Here is a 14,561-nt window from a genome sequence, read left to right on the forward strand (position 1 = left end):
TGGTCATGCCCACTGATCACAATATTCTGGTCTTCTGTTCTAGTAGAGATTGAGAAATGTATTGGTGGTAAAATGGTAATGGATCCAGAACAGTGTATTCTTGCTGTTAGCTCCTTCTCTGGTCAAAAGGCCAAATTTCTACATATCATGCTTTATGCTGCACGCCTTTCAATCTTACATGTTTGGTTAGATGTACCTCCTACGTTGGCAATGTGATAAGATAAATTATTATCAATTCTTCCCTGAGAAAGGTTATTTTATTCATCTATTTATTTTCTTATACTTGATCCCTGTCAGATTGTCTTGTGTGTTACTGCCAAGCTCTCCGGCGTTATCCTCGTTCCAATATCTGATCAGCCTGTTCCGACCCTGTCTGCCTGTTTTCGACCTTGGGTTCTCTGCCTGCCCTTTTTTTGGATTTGTTTGCCTGATTGACTGATCTCCCGGTTTTGACCCTGCCTGAACAAGCAAATCGAACTATACTTGTAACTCTGTCAGTGTCGCGCTCTTGGGTTCCAGGGCCGAGTACTTGTAATCATTACAGTCTTTGTCAAGGATACATGTGTTTATGCTGGGACAACATTTCAAGAATATCTTTGTTGTTTAATTTTAACCATACGTGTATGTTGATTTCCTGATTTGTTTTGTTTTAAAATAGAGAAATAGGGGAAAAATGTACATGTTTTTATGGTCAAGTTATCTCTATTCAAACGTGCAAAACAGTGAACTTTATCTTACCTTCCACTCAGAACACCTCACTTGTCTACCTGAAAGTAGGTCCCTCCCCGACTTGATTATCTGTTTCCTGAGAACAACGGTGAGCAGTACAGGGATAACATGTTGCTGCATGCAAATAAATTGTGTGATGTGGCATTAAATTGTCGACAGTAGCGCAGCGATTAATTCTGCATTATCAAATAAAACAAGTGCCCGGCTTCAGATCAACCTTCAAGACAAACAGTCCTGTAGACCTTTTACAAATGCAACAACGTAAATATTCTAAATGTATTTCCTGTTGCAATGAAGAAAACGGGGACCTGAGCTGTTGCCCCAGCAACAACATCAAAGCAATATGAATATCAAAATATGTACTATATATATATATATATATACTGCAGGGCACTTAAAGGGTGGAGGGAATGTATATTTGTAGACTACTAGTGCAGACCGGGCCAAATACACCAGCCATGAATAGTTGCACCAAACACCAAAGTCGTGGCTACTCAAAGTCAGAAACACCAGAGAGATGCACTCTGGTTCATAGGAAAAATCACCAGGGGCCAATATAACCGTTGGAGTCCCCAACTAAAAGCGCTCCAAACAGCTATAGATTAATTAGGATGTTTCGATATGAAAAGTATTGAATTATGGTACTATTCTACCTCAAAATAACTTACAAAAGGCCCCAGAAGCAAATTTAAAAAATATGCAATTCAGCTAAATATGACTTACTGTTTAAATAAAAACATCGTAGAACTACATATACTTGACAGAGACATGTTTCTGGCTCTGTTCGAGAGTCCAAAAATTTAAATGAAGGACTTTTACTCTCAATAGTTAATAGTTTTACTTAATAAAGATTTTAAGTACTAATCTACCACTGCCAATAACAAAAATCCCAGTTAGAGAAAGGGGGATAAAGCAAGACAGTTTGCCTGGTGCCCTAAAATAACTAAAATGGCCCTGAAGAACCCAGGTCGGGGTTACTTGCAGTCATAAACATCGGTGAAATGCACTTAGTGGGGATAATTTCCAAACAGGCGTATTAATTGCTTGCTAACCACCGTGGGGGTATAAAGTGGAGCATGGATTTAATGAGTGGAGGTGTAGTTGAAGTTATAAGTTAATATGGCAAAAATGTACATCATTTCAGTTGCAACGCGAAGAGCGCTGTTCCTGTAGGATATCCGCTCGTTGACTCAAGGGAGGTGAAGAAGAGTTTGCTTGTAACGTTATCCAGCATTCATGTAGCGTTAGCAGGCTGCGTCCAGCATCCAGCACCAGAAGTGCCGTCTACGAGCTTGTGCTTGTTTACTCAAAGCTCATAAATATATAACTTGACACGAGTCCACATTGCAACAAATTCGGAAAAGCGCTCCATGGGGTCATCCACCGAGTGTGGGGATCAGATGGGCTTCTCGAGATATGGGAAGGACACACACAGAGACGGAAAGACAGATTCCTTGCTTTATAGTTAGTAATTTTCCAGTGACAATGAAGGTAAAATTAACATTAACACAAACATAGTGAAAGATTCAGCTCCTAGCTCTGGATGTGTTGTACTGATGCTGTTATATTAACTATCTTACTAACATGTAGCTGCATGCAAACAGCTTGTGCAATGTGGCACTATCTGCCCTGGGATTAATTCTGCATTACCAAATAAAACAAGTGCACAGGTACAAACCAATCTTCATGACAAATCCTATCATCCTGATAAATATAGTGTCTGATTAATGACCTCTGGGTTTTTTGTCTTCCTAGAGGACTGACCAGTTTCTTACTGCATTCCCCCCTCTAAGAGGATCATATTCATTGATGGAGTGAAAACTTATTTTCAAATGGAGCTACTGAATTTAAAAGCTCAATGGTAAACTATGAAACACCAGTTTCTTTTTTGAAATATTGCAATACATATGGTTAAATACAACAACAAAATAAGAACGAAAAAGCAGTGAATTAAAATACCCACTAAATACTCAATATCAAGATTTTGGTCCTCATTGAACCCATCGATCTGCACTTTTAATCAGCAGAAGTTCAGTCGTACTGGACCATGGGGTTGTCACTCCAGGAAGGCAGATTGGAGAGCTTCTCCTCAGTGGCTGTTTCTATGGGCCAGCCCCAGGCTTTAAAGAATGCAGACAGATTCATCCCCACAGTCTGGGAGAAAGTCACAGCATACAGGTTCATCTTTCCACTGTTGTCCTTTGGAAAGTTGGACATCTCGTGGTAGGCAGCAAACACCTTCTTAATGGCATCCCAGCCAAACTTGTCCTGGAGCTGCATGGAAGGAGACAGAGGTAAAGGAAAACCTGGAAAAACAGCATTGTTGTCTCTTCATCTTTTCATCCAACATTTTAGTTTGGTGTTAAATGTGCATTAAAGTGTCACTGGGACGATTTGGCCTCGAGAATGTCCGTCTAATCAGTGTTGAAACCTGAAGGCTGAAACAAGCTAGAGGCGTGAAATTCTTCCCCACAACTGGATTTGATGTGCAGATCCCAAATCAATTTGCTCTACAAAAAACGTCTTTGACCATAAAAGTTTTTTTACTGTACCAACACAAAAATGTATATGCTTTGTATGTTAAGGTATAGAAGCTCTAGAGTACCTTCTTAGAAATTAAATTAAGATTTGACAAATAAAAGGTTTGAATACAGAATTGCAGCTTGTGGCTTTGAAGGGGTGCAATTGTGTTGACTGACTCCTGTGTGACATATATTCTTTACAGCAGGGGTATTCAATTAAAATTCCAAAAGGTCCAGATTGAGAAAATGTCCTCGGCCAAAGGTCCGGAACATTACAATAATATCTAACTTGCGCTATTTAGTGCCATATTCAAGAAGCCTAGTAGTAGTAACGTCTCTGTGTAGCCAACAACTGTCAAATCAAATAAAGAAAGTACACATCAATTATATTTTAACAATTATTATTCTCAGTAGATGGATTATAAATAATACATAGAAATACAAAAATAAATATTCTTCTCATGTCAAGTAAAATAAGAGCTAGATTAAAGAATAACTGACATAACAGAAAGCTTTTCAAAAATGTGCATCTTAAAATAAAGTAATTCATTTTAGAAAAATTAATTTCACTGAATTGTCCTGCAGCTTTAAATTCACTTCATTCAGGTGTGAAGTGATGTCAATCAAAAAAGCCACAATATTATATTTTTCTCATCTTCTAAAAAGAGAAATTAGTGAGCATGGACTTTATCTGTGGTTATTAAACCATTTGTTTCAGTTCTATTCTCTCTGTTAACATCATTGTTGGACAGTGAACTCATGCGTTAGGATTCTGATAATTTTGGGCTCTTAGGTTTATTTTCTGTGTCTTCATTTAGATGTGAGTGGGTGCGTTTGCTCAAACGAGTTGTTCTTTGTCTCGTAGTGTCGCTTCATTTACCGCTTTTAATAATCGTCACGGTGTCTAAACATATGAGACACACTGGTTATAAACTGTCCGTGTGAAGAATGAACCTATAAGAGTCTGTTCATTCTTGGTTAAAGACTCTTGGTCTCTTTGACCACTTTTCTCTCTTTGGAGAACGTCATGTGAAATAACTTCTCTGACTCACGTATTATTCTCCTGCTCATCCTTCTCTTTCCTCATCTCTCCCCCAGTGTGTGTACATCTCACTCGATTCAGGAAACTTGTCAGAATACCCATATTTGATTGGCTGAGCTGCATCATCGTGATGTGATTTACAACGCATTGGTCGGTGTGTTTCCTGCACCGCTGAACAAGTGCCGTAAAGGCTGAAAAAGCTGCGGCGTTAACATAGAAGCGCTCTGTCAAAATAAAATCGATTTTAGGTCCTGGGTCCGGATACAACGGCGTCTGGGTCCGGATCCGGACTGCGGTCCGCCAATTGGCGACCCCTGCTTTACAGAGTAGAATAAAAGGTATTTCTCGCTCACCTGCATGTATGTCTCCAGGGCCACCCACATATTCCAACCGGCGAGTTTCTTGCCCCCCTTCACATACGCCTCTGCTCGACCTTTTCGATTTGCTAAACTCATATTTGGATGAGCCTGCGTTGAACAAGATGAAATTACATAATTGTTAAACAATGTAATCCAAATGAAAAGCCAAACATTTTACTCAACAAATAGTCGTCTTTTGTGACATGTATTGGTATAAAAACATGTCACAATACAAATTAAGACCAGGCTCTTCTAGCTATTGGTCTCAGTTGTGTTATCAAATAAATAAAATGTATTTACTCCACCTTTGCCCTGTTGATCCCCAGCACCTCTTCATGCACATACACTGACCACAGGTTGCATGTGCACTCTGTGGTGTGTGATGGGAACTCCCAGCAGCCTCTTTGTTGGTTGTGTCCCAGTTCATGGATGGGCCCCCACAGGCCTTTACTCCTAACATGGTCAACACTGACCAGCTCAGCTCCTGTGGCCTTGTGTGCCATGATGGGATAACCGCAATGCATCCAACCTGGACAGAGAAAAACCAGAAAAGCAAACAGCGTCATAGCAATGAATCTTTAGGGCTCCATATCTATGGTAATACACAGTACTACGTAAATATTGTAGTACTGTGTATTACTATTCTCATTATATGTTTCATTTCTGTCATTTTATTGACTATGTTGTAATTTTATCATGTTGTTCATTCAGAACAAATTACATCTATTGCACTTTTGTCCATCCTGGGAGGGGATTTTGGGGGGGGGGGGGGGGTTCCTTTTCCAATACGATGGTCCAAGGACAGAGGATGTTGTATGCAGTACACATTGTAGAGCCCTCGTAGGCAACTTTTTGATTTGTGATATTGGGCTATACAAATGAATAGAATATTAATATACAGTATATTGTATTGCATGCAATCAGAGCAAAGCACAAGACACAAGTCTCATATTAGCATGTGTTGTTACAAAACTCATCATTCAATTAGTAATTTCAAACAAGAAGAGTTGCAATTTTTGAACCAAAGACATTGCCATGATGCAGTATGCACCCAATGTCATCTAGTGTCCCTCAGAGTCCTGGTAATATATTTCCATGATACTGTATGAATGGTTGTCTGTCTATTTCTCTTAGTTCTGTGATAGACTGGGGATCTGTCCATGGTGTAACCTACCTCTCACCCAGCGTGAGTTGGGACAGGCTTCATCTTTCAGGGACAAAGCAAAAACAAAATAAGGCATACAGTATCATAGTCGAATACAACTAACCATGGGATATCTGCACCTCCGTTACAAAGCGTTCTTTGCGAGGAAATTTGTGTGGTATGGCAGCCAGGTCAGCGATGGCCCTCATCATCGCATCCCAAAGGGTCGCCAACTCATCAGGGCGATCCAGGCTCCGAATGACGTCTGATGGCACAGTGAGGATGATGTTTTCAAACTCTAACTCGGCCCAAGGTGAGGGAGATGTGCGCAGCAATGTCCATTCAGCAGCCGTTGTCACGCCTGAAAAGAAGAAAGGGATGGATATATTTGAAAACAGAGAAATTAATTACTACACACAATTATTTTGTAAGTTTTTGGTTTGAGGTATGCTTTAATACATTTTAATGGACAACTGGTTAATTCAAAGTTAATTCACTTGAATTGTCCCAGCATAGAATTGAGTTTTATGAACTTAGTTCTGGAACAAAGACCATGCCCCGAACAAAGCTCATTTCCTCCGCACAAAGTATTTAAACACAAAGAACCTCTTCACTTCCTCTTTGACTCAGTTTTCACATGACGTGCAATTCCCGAGCAAAAACCAAAAAGCTCAACCGCTTACCTTGCAACATGGAACTGGGGCTCTTTCTCACTCCTTCCGACAATGACCCTTTCTAAAAAGATTATCTAACTTCTGAAGTCCCGGATATCCCACCTTCTCCCACCATCCTTTGCCGCCAGCAACCTCGGCTGCGTTTAGCCATCCACGTTCCTCGCGGCTCCCAACATCTATCTTCGGACAACTAGGAAGTTGTCGGTCCCTCGCCTTCCAACAGCCCCAGGGGGAGATCCCGATCCTGACGCTCGAAAGACGGCCGTAAACCACCGCGACCTTTCTCCACCATGTCGACGCTCCGACAGTCCCTATACATCCCACATTTCCAAGTGAACAGTCTCTGAAGAACGCACTCACCCAGCGCAATATCCCCTTCCATCAGTCCAACAGAAAAGCAAAACTGTACAAACTGTTCACAGACTCTCAGCACACCACTCTCGCTTGATGAGCCTCCAGATCACTGTCGGATTCCAAGCGCCGCATTAGCCACATCAGCCGCGTCAGCCCTGCCAGCCGATGATGTCACGACGCATACCACGGCCAGAGAAGCCCAGCCATCCACATCAGCCCTTCCAGAGGGCCAGGTCGTATTGCACCCCCTCCAAACTCTCTCTTCCCCAGGGACATCTCACCCTGCAGTCTCTTTTACCCAGTCTTTACTACCATCCCACGCACATGCATCCCTTTATCCCACCATCCTTTCCTCTTCCCTCGCTCCTGCCTTTCCTGCCCCAAATAACTCGGCCAACTTTTCTCCTTCCAACATGATACTGGTTACCTCAGCTGCTCAGACAGCAGGAAACCTTGACGGAGTCACTGGCAAAAAAAAACCTGGTTCCCTCCTGTTTCTGCTATATTTTAGAGTTTTCGCAGCTCACTCTTCCCTTCCCTCTATGGCAACAAGTGGTTGTCAGCCAAATGGCCACCCAAATTCTTATCCTTCACACCTTCTTCCACGATCTCCGAAATGTATCCCATAGTTTTAGCAGCCATTCTTTGGGGGCATGAATAGTCCAAAAAGACCTTCGCTATCTACTCAGACAGCGCTGTCGTAGGCATCATTAACAAAGGGTGGTCACATTGTCTAGATATAATGCTATTCATGCGGAGACTGACCTTGGTTTCAGCACAGCACCAGTTCATCATCCGAGCCTCCCACATTCCAGGTCAAAAAAATTCCATCGTTGATTCACTTTCCCGTTTCTCGTTCCAGAAATTCAGACGATTGGCAACAGACTCAGACCCTCTGCCGACTCCAGTCCCACCGTTTTCAGCCACCATCTTCAACTGACCCTGCAACTGGAACACCTAATCTCTGCCTCTCAAGATACCACTCTCATCATACCTCACCGGATGGAATGGCTTCAAAGCTTTCCACGCCTCCCTCAGCCTTCCATTCCTATCACCCGGTATCCTTAACCTCACAAACATCATTACATTCGCTCATTCCCTCCTTAAGATCAAGTTTTCCATTATACGGGTCAACATAAGCGGAATTAACTGCCTCATTAAACTGTCCTTAAGGACTCCGTGTCCAACCTTGACCCACTCACACATCACTATTCTACTCAAAGGTCTCCAAAAAGCTGAACCACACCCTACGCCTCAACATCTGCCCCTCACTTCGGACCTCCTCAGCCGCTGCATCCATACACTCCGCTCAAGCTACCTGACTCCCTTCACAGACAAAGTATTAGAGTCCATGTTCTTGCTGGCTTTCCTCGGCTTCCTGCGCTGCTCAGAGTTCACTGCCTCAAACTCTGACCACTATCCGTCATGACATGCTACCATGTCTGACATCTCCATCCATCCTCCCGACACCACCGTCTATCACCTCAAATGCAGCAAGACCAACCAATCCGGTCCATTTCAGCCCATCTACCTCTTCTAACTAGATTCATACCAAAGTCCATATGAATTCATCCGTGACTACATAAGATCAGCCAGCCGAACGTCTGCGCAAGACCCCCTGTTCGTCACAGAGATGGGCAAACAGACCCAATCCCTTCCTCCCTCAACCCCTTTCCACTTCCTAAATCTATCCCTCTCATTCCATCATGCAATAAACCATTTGAAACCCATATCATTATTAGCGTGCTCCTTGTTAGTTAATAAACAATATACCTACACATCTGCCATTTACCCCATGATGATATACACATCAGCAGACCAATACCAGTGTGTAACCCCCAACAGACTCACCAGATTTATAGTAAGGCACAGGTACAGCCATCTGCACTATGGCCTCTACCCCCTCCACCTTTGTTTTGGGTGGAACCACCAGGTAGATTAGTCCCCCCCACAGGTTCCACACCTGCGTCATCTCTGAGGTTACAGGGAATTGCTCGTGAACACACGGCGCTCTCTTCAATTCTCCGCCCTTCAGGTGGTCTGTTTGACAGCCTATCTGGATCTGAGGACGAATGTGTGTTACTAATTGTTAACTGTAGTTTGTAATATAAATAAATGGATGTAATGCTGGAAAGAAGGAAATGGTAATGGTAATGACTGCAGTGCATTTATAGACAAAAAGTGGTTTCCTTCACTTAATTTCGCAGCAGCCATGGGGTTAGGTTTTGTTAGATGTTGGGGGAGGGGCCTGCTGCCTCTGCAGGGGATGAGCTGGAACATTAGTGGGGGAGGGGATTCATGTATGTTGGACTGGGGTGGGGAAATGTTGCTGGAGACAGGGGCAGTGTACGAAATGTGGGGGGGCTCAGACCCCCCGAGGCCCCTTGATTGACACTTCAGACTCCCTGCAAGTCTCAATAGCAAAATTACAGGGGTTCTCTAAAATCATAAGACAATTATTTGTCACTTGCAATTGTCACAAAAATGTTTTTTAAAAGCTTACTAGTGTGTGAATGTGTTCCCAAGATTTCCTCTGGGTATTTCGCACACTGGACAGAGACAGGGACATGCAAGGAGTGGGCTGGACCTCCATTGGGGATACAACATTAACAACATCAACAAACTTAATATGTGTACAGCACCTTCCAATCTTTGTTGACAATCTCAGCTGGCATGGCAACGAAGGTCTTCATACCAGGTGAGAGGTAGACCCCTGTACTGATCCACTCCCCTCCTCCTGACACGCACACACACACACACACACACACACACGCACACACACACACTTATATTCAACAGGACTTGTGGTGCAGTGTGTGGTCAACACAATCATTGGGATACTACCTAATTATTGCAAGTCTGCTCATTCTGCATATAAGTTGTAACTTGTTGTAACAGTTCACATCTTTGTCCACAACAACGAGGTCTCACCTTCTGTGTTGACATTAATCTTGATTCTGTGGTTGTAGACAACTGGCATCAAGGGGTTATCCTTGATGAGGTAGGGCAGCAGGGCATCAGGATCTGGGCAAACCTTATACACCTCTGTCCCTACACTAAGGAGTAGGTGGTCTTTGGGACTCTTCACAGGACAGCTGTCACACACCTGGAAAGAAAATTACCAAAGATGTTGTTGTAATAGATCTGGATGGATGTCAGCTTTGTACTGCTACACTGGATTTTTTCGAACTCACCTGAGGCATGCCGGACTTCATCACAATGTGAGTGAGGGTGGACACCACCTGTTTATAGGAGGGGCAGTCATGAGCCTTCATGTGCAAGTAGGTGACGCAGTCTGTGCCCAGCCTATTGAGGTGCTCTTCCTCATGCTTGCTAAGTTCCACACCGTGAGATACATGACTGGCAAAGCGGTGCAGGAGGTGGCGGAAGTGGTAGGAGTCTTTGATGGCCTTGCTTGGCACGGGGGCCTTGTGTAAACCTGCACTGACGGTTTTCCTCAACAAGCTCAAGCCCATTACGTTCAGGATCTTGTTCCCTGAAAGAAATTGCAGCAAACACAAACTCATTGGTGAAACTATTACGTTCAGGGTGGGAGTGGGTGGGTTAACAGAATGTTTAGATTTAAGTGTATGCAGGCTTGTTACATATAAAAAACAAAGTGGCCTATCAATGAAAAATATGTTCTCTTTGTGGACATCAAAACACCTCTTCTGTCTCTGGTAATTTTAAGTCTAGTCATTTTAGACTCATGATGTTCTTAGCGCCTGCCAGACTTTATCACCAGCTGTAATTCATATGATTAATTACCCTGCTTTGTGTGGCTGCTGTATATACACAGGAGTTTTGCACAAATCACTAGCAGCCATTTGAAGCAGCAGGTTACTCTTGCTTCTTGTGGTTGGTCTGCTGCTGTGGGCTTTTGGCTTTAAGGTTCATATTATCTGGGCCTGGGCCTGAGCCAGCACTCAACAGCTTCTTTTCGATTGCCCAGTGCTTCAACCTTCCTGCTGCTCAGCATTTTGGCCTCTCTGCAAATGTACTCTTCTTCAATTAAACCATTACAATTATCCAGGCAGCACCGGCTCTCCTGCATTTGGCATCTTTCTTATGCAATGACGAACTCCAGTAGTCATTCAGCTGGTTGCCTCTGAATGGCACCAGTAGACTCTGGGGGACTGTTCCCACAAGTTCTGTAACTTTCTGAAACCAAAAATCCATCACTGCAGAGGTGAGAAACTAAGCTGAGTTTCAATTTCTCTAACTACTATTAGTGGTACTTTTTATGCATACAACCAGATGCAATACCATGATTTGCCTTTATGGTGAAACTGTCTGAAAATGTGCACCATTATCCCCATAGTCAGAAAGTATCGCATCTCTCCCCTCTCTATGAAGACTGGCCAAGACTTTGGATGCGATCAGACAACATGACGTAAACTACTTCATAACACAACCCATAGTCATCATGCTTGCCACCACTGCAGGCACCCAAACAGCGAACTTTCCTGTTTCTTGTTGGTGTACTCTCATACCTGGGAAATCTTTTAATTCATTTCGCCCAGGGTGTGACTGTGCCCAGTACCAGGCGTGTCCACCGATCAGCAGGCCTCCTCCCTCTGCCACAAACTGTTGGATTTCCTCCATATGATCATCGCTGTATGCATTAGTCACAAATACGCTCAGGTCTCCTCTGAAGTTTGTCTTCTCACACTTCAACCCTGACTTGCTGAGAACATTGGGGGAGATATTTTGCGCGACACCAACGACCCCCTGCCGACCTTCATCCAGCCAATGGAGAGCATTTTTCCAAAATGGAGCCAGTGTCTGCGATAAAGGAAGTTATTACAAGAAAGGCAGATCAGCACACATCTCATTATGTAGCACACTAGAAACATCCAACAGCAGGTTAATATTTAACTAAATAAATAGAGTAATCATAATTACTGTCATACTATTTACCTTGTATTATTGCCTACATTAACATATTTTTCTTATTTAACTTATGAAGACAAACAGTCTACATTAAATGAGTCTGATTTGAGCTCTACCTCTCGTCCCAGAAGCCCTTCATGTGTGATCACAATGACTCGTCCCTTTCCATAGTAACTTCCTGCCAGGAATGCTTGTCCACTGCTCGTGGTCCCGATGGGAAAGGCTAGCGGGCCGTGGACCAGAACCTCAGAGGCTAGATATCCACCTTGGAGGTCAAAGTCTAAAACCCCCTCGAGTAAGAACTGTAAGTCATCCTCAAAATCCTTTCCGAGCCTGTATTTGAAAGAGGAACGAGAAAGATATATGCCAACTATGTGGGTGAGTCTATTAATTAAGTGTGTCAATTTTCATCTTTTTTCATTCATAATCAAAACATTTTAATGGGTTGAATTTGTGTCTATGAAAGTCAAATAAATAACATTAGGAACAACCATATGTGATGCATTATATTTATTATTAGTCTACTGATTTTGATATTATGATCGTAAACTGGAGGGCCAAATATGTGGAGAGGTTTTCGGATTAGAAGTTGCAATAAGTACAGTATACACTTACACTATGGCCATCCAGGAGGATGGGATCTGTGGGTAGACAGGCAGGCACTCTGCCTCACCCCGACGGTCAGAGAAGTAGATCCCTGCCACACCAGAAACCTTATTCCCTTCAAACTGAAGCAGTGTGTTCTCCTTAGGGTGTTTTTCAGCCCAGCTCCACGCCTCCCCTGCTATCAGCACTCCTCCTCCAGCTTTCAGAAAAGCCACCAGGTCCTTCACGTCTGCACCAACGCTGTAGGCGTCCGTCACGTACACACCAACCTCCCGGTTGTCACTAAAGGCCCCAACAACTGTGACTTGGAAGCTGGATTTGCTGAGGTTATCAGTGACTCCCTTGATCTGTTTGTGGACCCCCACAGACAGGTTGTTAGATCCATCTCCTCTCAGCCAGGTCAGAGCGTTCTCTACCAGAGTAGGAAAGGCGGTCAGGTAGCCCTCATGACCCAGGACCACAATCCTCCCACGGCTGTACAGAGAGGCTGCCATCAGGACCTGGCCTTTGCTGTTCATTGCTAAAGGAAAAGCATGGTCTCCAGTCAGCACCAGGTCACTGGGAACACAGGGGCCACGGAGGTCCAGCTCCCTAAAGCCTCTCATCAGGGACATATAGGCCCCTTCATGGGGATTTGTGATGGGTTGGTTGGACATGGTGAGAAGGATCGATGCTCTGAAGATCAGATGAGAAGGAAGGCGGATGTAGAAAAAAAAGCTGTCAGATGTAAATTGCGTAAAGTTTAACAATTGTTCTCAGATTAGTGGATGTTGAGTCAGTCGGACTGTCCTGTGGGGAAAAAAGGAGAGACCTGACGAATCAAAACAAAAAATATAAAACTACATTTCCTTTATGTTAGACATCATGCAACAATAAAGTTAGAACAATAAAACATCAATCTAAAACTTTAGCCTCAGAAACAAAATAAATGTCCTGTAAATTATTATCCAAAAGTCATCACAAATAAACCAAAAATTTCAAGGAAGTTATGTTTTTACCTGTAAAGTCGTCTTTCTGCTTGTATTATTACACTGCGACACTATAACAAGCACTCCTCCAAAAAGACTTCCTTGCAGGAGAGAGGAGTCAATATAAATGAGAGCAAGAGCAGGAGGGATGGTTTCGGTAGGAATGTGAAGGACAATAAAAGGAGGAACTTCAGCAACTGACACCATAACAAAGGGAAGGAACACCTGTCAGTCATATATTGTTGTTAAAGTTCAAGGCTTAAAGAGGTTGGTTGAAGCAGACAAACCCTGGGTGTGACTGTATAAGAAACCGGTTCATCCAGTCAGTATTTTACTAATTTTTGTGGTCGAGATCATAAGTCATCTGAAATGATCCCTGCTAAGCAGCAAGAAGTCACACACATCAAGTCATATATCAACCCAGGAATCAAACAACTAAGTCACCTTATGATTCAGTCGATGAGGCTAAGTCTAATATATAAATAAGTCTTATATCAGACATCCAAATAAATAGCTTGTATTCAGCTATAGATAAAAGACTGCAGATGTATGCTTGCATTGTGGGAACACGTTCTGGTCTGCATGGGACACCCAAATAATCTAAATGCACATACTTGGTTACAATGGAGACAGGAAGTCACTAACCCTTGCCAAATGAAACTGAGTAGGAGAGTCAAAAAATACATAAAAGTTCATTGAAGTCAGTGGAAATATCATAGGCATATTATTTATTTGAGTTAAAATAATGGACCCAAACTCTAAACTTAAATGTTAGAATGGTTGTTGGGAGATGTTTACTTCAAGTAAAATCATTTAATCTCACAAGATTGTCATTCCAAGATTCGATCATCCAGAAGTTGACTTAAACCATATAGTCAGAATGGTGAACCCACCACTGGATAAAACTCTCTATTATTTCTCTCTCTCTCTTCATTTGGGTAGAAAAGCTCTCTCTGGTTGGACTGGGATAAATCCCCCAGCTGTTCTCCAATCAACTAGTAGGGGAGCTGTTTACAATAACTGCAAGGTACAAAAGATTAGCAGAGGAATCAAATTAAGTAGATGTTTATTAGTTAATTTTCCATTGACAGGCATTAAAGTCAAATATTATGTAATGAAATTAAAAACATCTTAAAAAGCCTGACTGATTTACTGTAACTGTGTGATATTAAGATTGGGTCATAAAGCAAATTATGTACCAGGGAAAGAAGCAGCTTATTAATTCACACACACAAGAAACATCTACACATCCCTGAAAGAATAAGGCTGG

The 14,561-nt window shown here is 42.7% G+C and overlaps 1 protein-coding gene across 1 annotated transcript; it reads right to left on the minus strand.

Annotated features, from left to right (window-relative positions):
- Positions 1–2,213: 2,213 nt before the first annotated feature.
- On the minus strand, positions 2,214–13,012 carry LOC142959097 (TRPM8 channel-associated factor homolog). Its single transcript, XM_076100267.1, has 11 exons — positions 12,333–13,012; positions 11,834–12,050; positions 11,318–11,609; positions 10,019–10,320; positions 9,756–9,930; positions 9,467–9,561; positions 8,676–8,886; positions 5,921–6,157; positions 4,958–5,181; positions 4,647–4,760; positions 2,214–3,003 (listed from the first exon to the last, which is right to left on the minus strand). Exons 1-11 carry the CDS (start codon positions 12,977–12,979, stop codon positions 2,761–2,763), a joined length of 2,757 nt encoding a protein of 918 aa, XP_075956382.1. The 5' UTR covers positions 12,980–13,012; the 3' UTR covers positions 2,214–2,760.
- Between the last annotated feature and the right edge of the window lie 1,549 nt (positions 13,013–14,561).

This window comes from Anarhichas minor, unplaced genomic scaffold (genome assembly GCF_050575085.1).
Source record: "Anarhichas minor isolate MPS153535 unplaced genomic scaffold, ASM5057508v1 ptg000026l, whole genome shotgun sequence".
In the NCBI taxonomy this organism is placed as follows: Eukaryota; Metazoa; Chordata; class Actinopteri; order Perciformes; family Anarhichadidae; genus Anarhichas; species Anarhichas minor.